This window comes from Exophiala aquamarina (genome assembly GCF_000709125.1).
Source record: "Exophiala aquamarina CBS 119918 chromosome Unknown aczIA-supercont1.4, whole genome shotgun sequence".
Taxonomy (NCBI): Eukaryota; Fungi; Ascomycota; class Eurotiomycetes; order Chaetothyriales; family Herpotrichiellaceae; genus Exophiala; species Exophiala aquamarina.
Window position 1 is genome coordinate 2,032,883 of NW_013550584.1, and position 14,429 is coordinate 2,047,311.

A 14,429-nucleotide genomic window follows, 5' to 3' on the forward strand; every position below is an offset into this window, starting at 1 on the left:
AATCCAATATCCCAGCCTTGTCCATCACCATCACGTGGAATCAGCCTCGTCGTGAGAATAGAGGCGCGCGCGACTCGCGAGCCACGACAATGCAGCACAAATGATAACCTGCAACCTGAGGCATGTGTTCAATTGTTTCATTCTTTTTGTCTACGACATCAAAAAGTCTTGTCCATCTGTGCAAAGCTCTTCTGCTTCTTCTTTCTCTCTTTCATTTTCTGCTGCCTCTTTCATTCACGACCATTTTCGACATGTAGTCCTGCCGTCTCATCCAATCCATGAAGTAATCAATCAATCAATCGTGCCAAGTTTTGTGCTGAGCAGGTCTGCATGTCACTGCTCCATTATCCACATTCCTTCGTGACTAATAGTACAAACAAGTGCTTCTCTCACACTGAGATCCATGGGAGAGCATTGCCCAGTAAGGTATTCATCACAATCGCAACACCGCAAACCCAAAAATGGTTTTGCAGTCCGCTTTCCCAGACGCCACGCTATGTTACAGACAATAAAATGAAAAAGGGAGTCAACATCAAGTCCACACCCGTGCATGTCCTTTGGTCTTTAGACATTACCACCTGGACTGTATCGCGTGTCTGTATTCATTATCCATCCATGATTACAAAAAGTCATCGATGTGCCGCAAAATCTCCACTGGTTCACCATGCTGGTGAGGACTTCGCGGATCGAAGGGGGTTGGAACTCGATCTTCTGCTAGATTCAAGTTTGCAGGCGGTAGAATTGCCTGGTGGCGAGGCAGTACAAAGCTCTTGGACGGCTTTAGCGACTTGTTCCGGTTTGAGATGGTCGACAAATCACTCGTCACCGTAATTGCAAAAGGTGATGCCATAAACTCACTGGCTCGGGGTGATAGGAGAGACGGTGTATCAGGTACATCTTGCATTGCCAGATCCATCATAGGTGAATCAATTTTCAGACCTAATTTGGGCGATTTCGCCTCGGGCAGTGCCATCTGGTGTGATAGTTTCCCCTCAAACTGTTCTCGAAATGGAAGGGGCCGTGGCGATGCTGGCTGAGCCACTGACTTCTCTTCGACGGATGACGGTTGGGGCGGGCTGGGCTTGGCGATACTACCCAGAATCTGACTGAGCTTGACTGGTGTTGCCACGGTTGCGTCTTTGGGGAACAGCGGAACAGGCGGGAGAGCCTTGTTCAGCCTCAATGGTGGACCTGGCCTGACGGTTGGCGGTGTGAAGTTCCGGTTCTGGGCGACGGGTGTCTTCGCATTTTCCTGGGTGGCATACTCATTGACACGAGGGGTTTGCCAACTGGAAGTGTTTGCAACTGGAGTGTCCGACATCGGAAAGGCGTTGGTCGCCTGGAGTTCCCACCAAGAGGCATTTGGATTGTAACAGTGGTCACCATAAACGTCTTTCACCACCTTGGAGCGGAAATCTGTCAATTGGTAGATCAGGCTCATATTCGGCCCAACCCACTGGCTGCGTTTCTTGACAGCCATATACATCGAATGGAAATCTGGTTGGTATCCTTTGTAAAGACCGTATGCAATTACAAGAGATGCAGATCGACTGACACCGAGTTGACAGTGGATGAGGACCTTTTTACCTGTCTGTATCCGCTCTTCAATCAGCCGGCATAAGGAATACAGATCATCCAAGATCTCCGAGTTGTGGTCCCATAGTACATGTAAATATTCCGGGTGCTTTGGCTGATAAAAGGAGGCAGGTCGGGGAGTAGTGGGTGTAGGGACTTCACTGGGTCGAGGCCATTCCCAAGCAGACTTGAATGACATCTCTGAAATAGCAGTCTGAGGTTCTGTGATTTCGGGTTTTGAGGGCACAGTCGTGGTTGGAAAAGGACACTTGATCTCTTTGGCCACGTTGATTACAGTGTCGAATTTGCAAGCTTCGTCCGCGGTCGGCTCCAGAAACAGATATAGTCCTTCGTCATAGATTAATACAGGACCGTTAGGATATCCCTTCTCTTGCGTCTCCTGTGACTTCATCCCATTCATCTCATCCTCCTCTCGCAACTCGGGCAGATTGACGTTCAAAGGCTGACTAGAAGCGCTAGAATCCGAGTTGGGACCGGACATCGATCCAGTGTGGACGCTTCCACTTGTGGGAAGGTGCAAGAAAAGGCCTTGAGGGGCTTTCGTGGGTGAGCCAAGAGATGCCAGCGCGGGAGATGATGCCATGTGGTGCAATGACGGCCGCGAACTTGGAGTGGGTGGAACATCCAAGCCAGGACGAGGGAAGGAGAGTTGTTGGAAACCCGGAGTTCTGATGGTCAAATTAGTTGGTTTCCGTCTCCCAGTTCGTGGGGTATCTTTCATGGGTGATGATGGTGCAGAAAAGGCATGGGATCCTTCGAAGCCATGGGCGGTAGCGGGACGTTGGAGGACTACAGGACTGACGTTCAGTGACAAGTTTTTGACGTTTTTAGCGGTATCCAGTGGAGCGGGAAGCCGTGGTGGTGGCATAGAAGGGACCTCGGCGCGGGCAAAAGTCCGGTGTTGAAATGGAGCGGCAGGTTCAAGGGTGGATTGTGGCATCATTGATTTGAAGGGGGATGATGGTAGGTTGGAGGTGGCGGATTCTGGGGAGGAGGAAGGAGAAGCATCCATGATCAAGGGAGAATCAAAGGTCGAGTTCGTGGTGGTGGGAGAGGACTCGGTGGAGGTGGAGGTCATGGAAGTGACGCTGTCACGATGGTGTAGAGATTGGGCAGATTGGTGGAGAGGGTCTGTTATTGGGCTCGCGTCTGTGACGAGGAATTGAGTATCGCAGTTGATGGAATCGGGAGCGGGCAGCTCTTCCATGTCCTTGGCTAAAGTGGTATCGGCTTTCCCAACAACTGACATGAATGACGGGAAAGGCGTGGACATTATCGAGGCGACCTCGACGGGCATGTTCGGGTACCTGGGCAAAACCGGTCGTCTTTTGAGGCACTTGGCCACAGGTTCGAATTCGAGATCGAGTTCGGGGATGGTCACTGAGGTAGAGGCAATGGGCTGACCATGTTGAGGGCCGTGTCGTGAATTGGGCAGTGGTAAACAGTCGTTGGCCAAGTCAAAAGACCTCTTGCGCTGATGAGGGTCAGCATGATTGATCGAGGTGTGCATGATTGTGCCTTGTATAGAGATACATTGAAAGGGAAACTATGGGATCCAACAAAGAAAACGGGCAGGTCAGTGAGCAAGAAAGAAAACAGCCTGACGTACCAGAGCGCCGAGTCAAAACAAAGAGGATGGGAAGTGAGCACGATAGCCGGTACAGCGCATGCGACAAGAGCGAGATGATGCTAGACCTGGGGGTTCTCTCACAGTTTCAGATTCAGCGCGTATCCAATGTGCGGCGGAGCAGGTCAGGCTGTCTCTCGGTGGGCTCCACCGGGGGATCGGTCAGATTTGGGCGGGATTTGGGATTCCAAACAAAAAGAGCCCCCTCTTGAAGCCGAGTGCGCAACAAAATCAAATGGTCTGGCGATACCCTGAACGTCTCGACAGAGAGAGGGAAAGGGAACAGAGGAAGTCGCAGAGAAGGAGAAATGGAAGTGGCAGTGATAGACAGTCGATCGGGTTGAGCTGCGCGCGAACGGGCGGCAAGCTGAGCAAGGCCTTCAGGGTCGCGACTCAGGACGAGGGCGTCCTCGTAGACCTGGACCGGCAGCTGGTGGGCTACCTGGGCAGGCTGAGGGCGGTTGGTTGGTGGAATTCAGCAAGGAGCGGTCGCTGGCAAATGGAAATGGACAAGAGGCGCGGGATGGCGCAATAGACAAGCAGGTGGAAGACCAGAGAGATTGGAGCTGGTGGAGGCGAAATGGAATTGTGAAGGAAGATGGCCGTAAAGCGAACGAGGTTGAGGACGAGGTACGGAGTACGAGGGATGAAGGAGGGATCTGGGGTTGGAATCAAGACCCTAATGGACAAGAACTGGACAAAGATGAACCAGTTGGTGGGAGCAATTGAAGGATGAGGCCAACCGAGTTGCAAGAATGCATGTCTCTGTGTTGTTGAGACTCAGAGTCAAGGCGCTTGAAGGGGAATGGGTTTGGGCGGTGGACGGTGGATTGTGGAGGGGGGAGTGGGAAGTTGGAAGAATAGACCATCCGAGAGGGAGGGTGGAGATGTTCAGAGGGACGAATTCGGGAGATGGGCGAATTACAGGCTGACGGCTTGATGGGCGGCATGGCTTCTGCAGGGCCTCTGCATGGCTTTGCATGGGCTTTGCATGGCTTCTGCAGGCGAGGGGGGTTGGGGGCTCAGACTGGACGGCCGCCTCGAACCTGAAACTCGCCCAGGCGTTGCTATGAATAGACGGACGCTCGATGAATGGACTGTTTGCCAGTCTGTACATGAAATTTGCCGCGCGCATCCATTGGGATCCTCTCGGCTGATCCACCCTGTTGATCCTCATTTGGGGACAGAGGGTATTTTAGGCCTGTCTCAAACAACTTTTGTCCCCCCCCAGTAGGTGGGTGGCAGGCTGGCTGGCTGGTGAACCCAATTTTGTTGGCTGACTGCCTAGGACGGAGATGGCATGGGCATGTGTGCCTTGGGAATTCTCAGTAGCTCCGACTTCTGCTGCTAAGTCGAGGCGACCGGCTGACTACTGCTTCTGCTGGCGCTGCTGAGCCTCTTCTCAGCTCGTTCCTTCGTACATACAGTAGCTCCAAGCACCCAAGAGTCAAGACACGCAAAGATAGAATCAACACGCTCGTATGCTTAGGCAGATGGACATTCTGCACTCAATGACACTGTATGCATGGCCATTACACCTCGCGTTGTCTGCGGAATACCACCGAACGTATTCGATTACATCTTCACCTGTAGACCATGAATGACTGACTGATGGGCAAGAGCATGGGTATGTCTGTGTGCAGTGCAGAGACAACAATCTCAAATTGCATGGCGTTTCAGGTCTAAGACAGTGTGTCTGTGCGCCACCTGAAGCTTGTTCTTCTGCCACCCACTTGGCCCTTCTCACTCTCGGAGTCCTTACGCGGTACAGTGCTCCGTAGGGCTCCGACACCAACTCCCAAGTTCACCCCAAGTGTCAGAATGCCACACAAAAGACTTCCCTCGAAAACGGTTTATATTCAAACAGCACAGGCACCCACCCCTCTCAGCCCCCTTTGTCCCTGTCTATCTCGCTTCTTGCTTGATCGTCGCTTCGCTTACCGTAACCACCTGGCACCAGCACTAACACCAACAATAACGTGATCTGGTGAACTGACCGAATTTCCTCTCCTCGTGGGTGATCGTGATGATCGTGACGATCGTGACGACAGTGAGACCACCCTGCGACAGACTTGGAGCACATCTGTAGCACATCAGATGAGATCGATCTCGCTTCCGAAAATCACCGAGGTTCCTACAAGTACGTGCACATCCATCCATACGACCATGTGGACGAGGACGCGTTACCAACTGCACGGCATGGACATGGATGAAGAGAGGGAGAAATGCAATTAAATATAATACTGAACGGCCCTTTTCGCCAATTCATATTTCACATTGTTGTTCACTCAACAACCAGTTCTACCTGCTTCTGCTTACAGTATATGCTATATCCGTATGGAGTATCCAATTTCAATATTCTCCCTGCCCTGTCCAAAATGCCGTCAACCTTCGGCCATCAATCCGTCAGTCCAGTGACGGAACGTCCAGAATGCTAAAAACTTTTGGGGGAGTGATCCACTTGTCCTTCTTTTCAGAAACCAGAAACAAAGAACAATTCAAAAATGTGCTGAGGTGTACACCAGGGCCTGACTTGACTGTGCTGAGATGGACCATCGGCCGTTCTTCTGCTTTCAGTTCCTGGTCACCCAGCGAGGTGAGAAAGATAGGTAAGGTAATAATGAGAACAATAGATTGCCGCCAGAAAGAAAACTTCAATTGTCGTGCGTGGTCATGAAAAATTCATAAGCTTCGTTCGATGCCCGCAGCTCGTCAATCATCAAGATGATGGGACAATGGCCGGACCCCCGATTCTTCCTCAATGCTTCCGTGCATCCTCATGATTCTTGACGTACAATCCCCCAATCCCACCACTCTTTGTTCTATGGTTGTGATGATGGCTATTGACCTTACTCCTGGCGCTCACGGCAGCCGGATAATGCGAGAATGAGAAATTCGACCAGTCACGAGCACTGCGGGTCGGCCGCGACACTTCGACCACCTTGTTCAGTGGCTTTTGGGGCTTGTCGTATGTGAAGATATCGGCAAAGTCAAAGTCCTGGGACGAAAGGTCCAATGCGTCGAAACTGGCTCGGTCGAGCAGTTCTCGTTCGGCGGAGGAAAAAGAGCTTTCGAAGCTGGCTGTGCGTGCGTATGGCACCAGTTGCACTTTGGGGGCACCACCACCCGGCAGAGCCGGCGACGTCGTGACGGGTGATGTTACTTGTGACGATAACGGTGAGGAGGATGTGGATGTGGATGATTTCCGTCGGAAAGGATATCCAGTATCAGATAAAAGGGACATTGGGCTGTGAGGAGGCGAGTCGACGACGGGTTTATCGAAAAAGCCCATTTTCCAGGTAGGAAAAGGCTGGAAGTCTCGGTTGGAAGCAGTTGATTTGTTTGGTTTGATTTTGCAGGTCAAGGGACGATTAATCAACGATGGATGGGCCTTTTTGAATATCTGAGGTGACGGATCTCGAGAGTATCGTATTATTCCAATGAGCCAGGTTGTCAGGTGTAATTCGTGGCCTGTGTCTCGGGCGGTATATGCTTTACACGCAGAGAGGGCCAGAAAAGGCAGCAGAGTAAGAAAGACAGCCAAAGGCAGAGGCGCCCTTTGATGTCACCGTGTTTCGGAATGGATCCTTTCCAAGGGTGCCGTCTTACGTGTTTCCAGAATATGTCGAGACTAGAGACTGGGGACTAGACGAGAACCACAACCTTGAAAATTACCAGGTACTGTATTCAGGGCCAACTGAAATGTGGGATTCGTTGGAGCAGCACGTACAGTACGCAACAGGTATACAAAGAATTATGCGTTTGTTGTTTGGACCAGGTTCAACTTGTTCACACAAAGCAGAAGGGCATGGATGGGATGTGCTGTGGAGGGAAGTGGCTCAGTCCTTATAATTGAGGCGTTTAAAGACTCTCCGAAACCACCACAACTCACGGCCCCCCTCATCAATAATAAGAAGAAGAATAATGTGAAAAGAGGGTCAACTAACAACACACATGTGCCATGCTGGTTGGATATTGCGACATCGGGGAGCACTAGTTGGCATCCCATCACGTCCATTCCCATCAGGCGAAAAATGGGAAAGCAGCCTGACCTGGCCTGACATGGCACTGGCACTGGCACCAGGCACCAGGCTCAATGGATCAATCGATTACAGGAATGGTCGTTAAGGTGCTCATGCGTTTCCTAAAGGTGCTCAAAAATCCATCCACATCCACATCCACTCGTCCAGGCCAGCCCATGGCTAAATGACCCTATCAAGCGTCCACAACCTTGAACGCCCGCCCTGAGAGAGAATGGCGTGTTTACGCCCCGCCTTGACATCTTTTTCTTACCTAAGTCATGTCATTAATGTATCGTCAGTTGGTGGCATGACGACTTCTTCCCGACCTTCCGAACCCTATGGAGGACTGTCCTCAATTCTGCGGTGGGCCACCACACGTGTTCTCAAGGACTGGCCAAGCAGACATACGAGTACATACTTTGGGGCCCGTGAATCGATTTAGACCTTGAGAATGCCCATGAATCGCACGTGGATATCTTCAGTTGGTCCTCTTCGTCCTCGTCGTCCTCGTTTGGAACAGTCTACGAGTAGGACCAAGGACGACGAACGACCAAGGAAAGTCAGTAGCGGTGCCCGTTCCTGAGCGCCACATCTCGGACCGCCAATCAAACGAGCACACTCCCCAAGCGCACTCGCCGAAGAGACTATGCCCATGAAGCTAAGGGATGAAAAGGCTGTCGATGAGGTATGCACGTTGTCCGTTACTTTGACCAGGGAACTCAAATATCATCATGAAAACTCTGACTCTGTGTTTATGCAAGCCCACACCGCAACAGCAACCAAAACGACCTTTCCTCCCAGGCTGCTGCCACGGTCCCATCTGTATTTCCATTTCTGGGGGTATCAAAACATCGATGAAGGACTGCCTTCTCGGTCGCAAATGTAAAAGTACTATTTGTACACCAATGATACAAATCTGTGTAGAATGTCGTGCTTTCAAGCGTGCTCCAAACCCTGGCCTGGACCTGAACCTTGTCGCCCTGGCTCGATAATGCTAATGTTGTGGTTCTCAAACTCCTGTTGTCCTGCTGATGCAATTTCCCTGCCTCCTCGCGCCTCGACTGCCTCTCGAAGACTCGTGCCCCGATCCGCCTTGGCTGCCCGTAATCGATTGCTGACGCTAGTTATCCGACTGCTAAACCCTAAGCTCCTTCTTGAATTCGGCTGTCGAATGCTCGCTGGGCTCTCGGGTGCTGCTTCAACGGGGCTCGATCCCACCATCCCGGGCACAATCGTTATTCGGCCCCATGCCTCCTTCGGTGTCACAGGCGTTCTTTCCTGGCCTCCCACAACGCTACTTGGAGATGCATACTTCCGCCGAGATATCAGATTACTGCTCACGTTCGCTGGCATAGCACTTCGAGTCACAGGCGTCGTCTCCTTCGAGGCCGGCATCGGGTGTTGCGCCGTATACTCTCGTGAGTATGCTGCTCGATCTCTCGCCATTTGCCGATACGTGCTGACTTCTGTCATCGCTCGACTGACTGGCCGCACAGACGGACTGGCTTCTTCGTCATCTGTAGCCCCATCCAGATACCCCGGCGTTCTTCTCGTGCGGAGAGACGTTGACGTGCGTCCTATCCGCGATGACGAATTCGTCTGAATCTGCGGCAAAGCCGCCGGCGGAGTCTGATATAAGTGATCTGCAGTGGGTTGTGGGTTGAACGCCGCTCCTAAAGGAACGCTGGTCCTTCGACTGTCCAGTCGAGACTGTACTCTGGAAGTCACCGGCGGCCGCTCGTTGACGTCATTGCTGTATCGTCGGCTTCGAAGGCCAGCCGACAGTGGTTGATAGTTGTCTCGACTTGCTGGTCTTGTAACAGGTGCTGGAACCGGCTTGTTGTCTGCTAGAATGGCAATGGCCAGTTCTGTCAGGCTCCGGCACATACTCTCTGTCCTTCGTCGAACTTGTCGTTCAGACAATGAGCCATTTCCCACTGTACTTCCAGCTACAGTAGAACCCTCTGGGTGCATCATCATGGACAACTGTAGAGCATCCTGGGCTGTGGCTTGTAGTTTCTGAAACACTTCAGTATTCAAAGCACCCTTGGCGTTCCCAAGGGCTTCATGTAGTAACGGATGGACCGTGGATGGAATCCCTTCGACAGCGGACGGCAGTGGTGGAGCAGTAGATTTCTGCTTGGGGGATGATGACATTGTTGTCGCAGCGGTAGTGGCGGTTTTTGGTCTCTCCGACGATGTCATTGCCGCCGCCGAAGAGGCCGGCAATTTGCCTCTGAGCTCGAGTTTCCTAATTCTCGATTTCAAGTCGTCCATTTCATCCCAGACAGTCGAGGGAGCCCCCGTAGAAATGGTGGACTCGGTCGCGTTATGATCAGCCAATCTAGAGCGTTCTTGAAAGCCCGATTCTGACACGAGGCGGTTGGTGCGGGCTGTGTTCGGCCGTTGTCGTCCAGCTTCGGTATTGGTGTTCGAGTATCGCCGCGGCATCACTCGTCGTGAGAGGTCAGCAGGATAATTACTCTGCGTATCTTGTGTACTCGGGTGCCCATCGCGAGGCGCTGTCTCATGGGTATAAGCTCTTGACAAAGCTCCAGGCACATGCTGGCCAAGGGACGCTCGCTTGCTGTAGTAGTTCAGCGCGTCTGACCGCGTTGACGGGCTGGTGGTGGTGTCAAGTGGTTGTTGGATTGGAGATGACTTGTAACTCGTTGATGGTCGTGTATTAGAGAAGAAAGGCAATGATATACGCGATCGCCGCTTGTCCATCTTTGACTGCTGGCCAACACGGGTCGCGTCTGCTTTTGCAATGTTCAGAAACAAATCCTCACTTTTTCGCTCATCACTACTCGAACCTTTACCATCATCCTCAAGCATCGCGACTTGGAGCTGATGTGCACCCATGGTTTCCTTTTCATCTCCACTAACAGCCCCTGCTGCTGTGGGCGAAACTTTACTCATGCTCGAGGTGGGTGTGAGTAGACTTTGGGAATCCGCAGTAACAGAACTCGAGGTCTCGGGAGGGTTCAACTCGTCCCCTGAGGACTCAGCGATGGGCGAATTCGTGACGTCGGGAGTCACCTTCACGGGTGACAGTCTTGAAGTGATGGATTCTGGTTCCACAGGCAGCTCATTGGACTTCCCAGGTGACGTGTCACGCGTCGCGTTGCTGTTGGTGGTTCGGGAGACGCCGCCGTTCCGGTCGAGGCTGCGAACCCGATCTTGTGAAAGCGTACGTTGAGTACTATATGAAGGAGGTGGACCAAGAAAGGTCTCGACTCCGTAGCTGCTGTGGGACGCAGGTGGCTTCCTCTGTTTCTGTGAGGGCGAACGTTGTAGTGGGTGGGAATTGGCGCGGTGCAAGGGGCTCGATGGGTGGGTGAGGCCTCCAGAAGAGGTTGGTCGATGGGTGTCAGAGGAGGAACTGATGTCGAGAGCGAGGCGGAGAGAGGGAACACTAGATGTTGCAGCTAGCTTGTGCATGTGTAGAGGATCGTGTCCTGGTAGCGGTGGTCGTAGTGGTAGTGGTAGCGGCGACGCGGAAGTTGAAGTTGAGCTGAGGGTGGATGTTAATTTGGGCTTCTTGCGGAGTTGCGGGCGGAATGTCAAGTCATTGGCATTTAGTTGATTCGCATGGACATGGACATGGTTCCTTCGATGATGCAGCCCTGATGCTGACTCTGGCTGGTGGCCAGGTGGATATCGGGAATGAGCCGTGTATACATCTGCAACATGCAAAGTAAGATGATTATCATTTCCACCGGAATAGGGGGGGACGGATGGGGATGAAGGAAAGGCTGTCGAAAGGCTGGTGGTGTTGGTGTTGGTGTTGAGGGCCATCCCATCTGTTATCGAGGCTTAAGGGTCGCGGGTCGAGGGCCTGGCGGCTGATTTGGCCCATGGATCAAACCCCCCAGCTAGTCTGTCTCGCTTGTTCAATGGTGAGGCTTGCTTGTCTCTGCCAACTCTGAGCCCGAGCCTGAGCTGGTCGTAGAGGATGCCGATGGGTCTGTTCATCAGTATTAGGGACACTGTTGGAGCAAAAGGAAAGCTGTTGGTGGGCTCTACATGCTACTAGTAATATACTCGGCAGTCCCAGCACCTACGGATGTTGAGACCTCGCTTGATCTACAGATTATTGACGCCAGATGAGTTGGGTTTGGTTTCTCGAGCAGTCTCCAACAGCAACTAGGAGCATTGGAGCAATTCCAACGCCACGGATGGGACAGGCGAGCACGGTGGGAAAGGGAAAAAAGGTGAGATGAAAATGTGATCTGTGTGCGTTTTGGGTACGTGTCACGTCCAAAAGGCGAATGTGCGTGCGTGTTTGGCAGGGTTGGCAAGACCGGCGGCGAGCTATGGTTTCAAGCTACCACGAGTTAAGTAAGGTGCCCGGAGGGTTGACTTGCTAGGGGCCTGGCGGGGCGATGGAGGGGGATCAGGGAGTACTTTCTTGGGCCTCTCGGGCCTGACAGTCACCTAGTTCAGGGTAATGATAAAGCATTCAACGGCCCCAATCTGCGCAAATCCTATCCACTGGAGAATCGAGATGTGTGTCCTCCCGACGGGTATCTTCCACGCATGTTAATCACGCCGTCGTGTCTATTATCAATCATCAATCAATACTGATTATTCGGAAGAGCTCGAATAAGCGTACATTTCAATGCCTATCAGCAATATTGATACGGAGAACGGAGAACCTTACAGAGGTGTCCCTCAGCAGGAGGTCCATCACTAACCAGGATCCCTTCCTTTCGAGGGACCGCGAGACTCACTCTCCAGGCCATCTTTGGCCGTGCTTTCTCCCGTAGGCGCTAATGCAAGGTCCCCGTCTGATGGCCCGCCTCCCTAGGACGCACCATGCTCAACCTTATGAGCTACTGCACTTACGGTTTACTGCTTGCCTCAAGCAGAGTCGATCATCTTCAATCGAAACATCTTGCCAGGGCTACCGAGGACTTGATGATTGATCTGCTCTCTTGAGACTCTGTGGTCGAGTCTGTAGGAGCATCCTAGTAGGTGTTGTTTTAAACACGGACAATAGCAGGTACAACGCAACACATCCGATGATGACACGGCGTGAATGACTCATCGCATCACTTCAACTATACGGATACATTCCCGAGCTAACAAATAATCGTGGTATCGACGACATCGTCGTTCCATAAATTCATTGATTTGAAGACTAACCCTCTCCATGATGGCCACCAGACGTGTGAGACTGGTCTGTATATCTGACACTCATAATCAAACGCCGAAGCTCCCGTCAGGAGACATACTGATCCACGCTGGAGACTTCTCTAACCAAGGCACCTTCTCAGAACTTCAAAAGACCATAAGGTGGCTCCAACAGACACAATGTCGGACGAAGATACTCGTTTGCGGAAACCACGATATCACCTGTGACGTTCCATTCTATGCGCAGCATGGTGGAAGATTTCATAACAAAAAGATCGAAGATCCCCAACGCTGCATTGATCTGTTTTACTCAGATCCCACCTTCATATATCTCAATCATGAGGCCAAAGATGTCAGGATCGACTTTGACGATGACACTCACGCCCTGCTGAAGGTCTTCGGGTCGCCATACTCTCCAGCAAAAGGATTCTGGGCTTTTGGCTATGACCCAGAAACAGCTTCTCAGTTATGGAGCCAGATTCCCCTGGGCGCAGATCTCGTCATTACACATGCTCCAGCAAAGGGTCATCGTGATCGGTGTAGTACACGTGATACTGCAGGGTGCGACAAATTACTGGCTGCCCTGTCACAAGTTCGACCGAAGATCTTTGTCTGTGGACATATCCATGAGGGCTATGGTGTCGAAATTGTCACATGGGACTTGTCGAGTTCAATTGGTCAATCTAAAGAAAACAGTGTGCGACAGTTGGAAGACCAAGCTCCCGAGAGCAAGAAGCTATTCGTTGTCGACTTATCATCGCGGTCACGGGATACCGCTTTGCAGAACGATTGCAGTATCGGCCAAATCGACCCGGAATCGGAGATTGACTCGACTTCAGATATTAACTCAGAGATTGGGCGCCGTGGTAAAGCTCAGACTTGCATCGTCAACGCGGCCTTTATGGCTTCGAATTGGCCGCATAAAGATGGGAAGGCATTTCACAAGCCTGTTGTCATTGATATCGACCTCCCTATCCTACAGAACCCTGTTCCCCCGACTGACACTACTCCTGAATCTTCGTCGAACAAGCAGGCTGATCGAAGTGATATTCGTTTGCTCGATGGCTAAATCTTCTCGACACCGCACCATGCCGCAATGAACAGCGCCACAGCGACTGTGACACGTTTTATGCTTTTGATACTGACCCATTCATCGAACCCGTGGATGTTCCCGGCAAGAGGACCATAACAGAGTGCGGGGATCTTATCATAGAGAGAATGCACACGAGAGTCCAGATAAGCGCCCGAAAAGGCGGTCTTCAGCGTCTTGCCCGTGGCCTGCTGATGAGATCTCTGAAGAACAGCTTCGGCGTCGCTTCCAGGCTCAAGCACATAACCTTCAGAGAAGAAACCATTCCATGTGATTTTCGGTGGGGTTTTCTTCAGGAATTCATCGGCGTTTGTGGCTTCTGCAACTTTCTGCTCAATCTCATCTGCTGCGGATTTGGCGCTGACTCCTGGATAGATCGCTATCCGGCAGTCCACTCTACACCACGCGGGCACTGATGAAGCCCAGTCTCCAGCATGCATCATGGCAACATTGAGATCTGTCGGGGGAAATCGTAAGGTTAAATAGCGGATCACCTCGGATGGGGGAGCTTTGACTTGAACTTACTCAGAGGGTGCTCCAGCTCTTTATGCTGTTCAATATAAAGCTCGCGTCCTATCTTCCTCTCATTCCAATCTTCCTCTAGCTCCCTCAATGCCCCAATTACCTTCCAACTCGCATCAATCGCATTCGTCCCCGATGCCATTTCTCTAACGTGCACCGGCTTGCCTCTCACTTCGATCTGGAACCACAACACGCCTACATTGGCCCGCACCAGTTCCTCTCCCACGGGCTCTGGAATCAGCGCAGCATCTGCTTTATATCCCTTCAAATGCGTCATTAGTGTCCCATTGCCCGTAGATTCTTCTTCCACCACGGACTCGAGGATGACCTCAGAAGCAGGCTGCAGGCCAATGTGACGCAGTGCATCGAGCGCCTTGACGTAGACACCAACTCCAGCACGCATATCTCCCGCACCTCGCCCGTACAACTTGTC

General features: G+C 52.0%; 4 protein-coding genes across 4 annotated transcripts; 1 reads left to right on the forward strand and 3 right to left on the reverse strand.

Moving 5' to 3' along the window:
- Window positions 1-619: 619 nt before the first annotated feature.
- A1O9_05842 (uncharacterized protein) lies at window positions 620-2,893 on the reverse strand (the record flags this gene model as incomplete). The annotated part of the gene is made up of 1 exon (XM_013405056.1): window positions 620-2,893. The coding sequence occupies one exon, from the start codon at window positions 2,891-2,893 to the stop codon at window positions 620-622; it is 2,274 nt and encodes a 757-aa protein (XP_013260510.1).
- A 3,088-nt stretch (window positions 2,894-5,981) lies between these two features.
- Window positions 5,982-6,425, reverse strand: A1O9_05843 (uncharacterized protein; the record flags this gene model as incomplete). The annotated part of the gene is made up of 1 exon (XM_013405057.1): window positions 5,982-6,425. A coding segment is annotated over one exon (444 nt), but the record flags the coding sequence as incomplete, so codon positions are not given.
- Window positions 6,426-8,181: 1,756 nt separating this feature from the next.
- Window positions 8,182-10,689, reverse strand: A1O9_05844 (uncharacterized protein; the record flags this gene model as incomplete). Its single annotated transcript, XM_013405058.1, has 1 exon — window positions 8,182-10,689. One exon carries the CDS (start codon window positions 10,687-10,689, stop codon window positions 8,182-8,184), a length of 2,508 nt encoding a protein of 835 aa, XP_013260512.1.
- A 1,717-nt stretch (window positions 10,690-12,406) lies between these two features.
- On the forward strand, window positions 12,407-13,453 carry A1O9_05845 (uncharacterized protein; the record flags this gene model as incomplete). Its single annotated transcript, XM_013405059.1, has 1 exon — window positions 12,407-13,453. The coding sequence occupies one exon, from the start codon at window positions 12,407-12,409 to the stop codon at window positions 13,451-13,453; it is 1,047 nt and encodes a 348-aa protein (XP_013260513.1).
- Window positions 13,454-14,429: the final 976 nt, after the last annotated feature.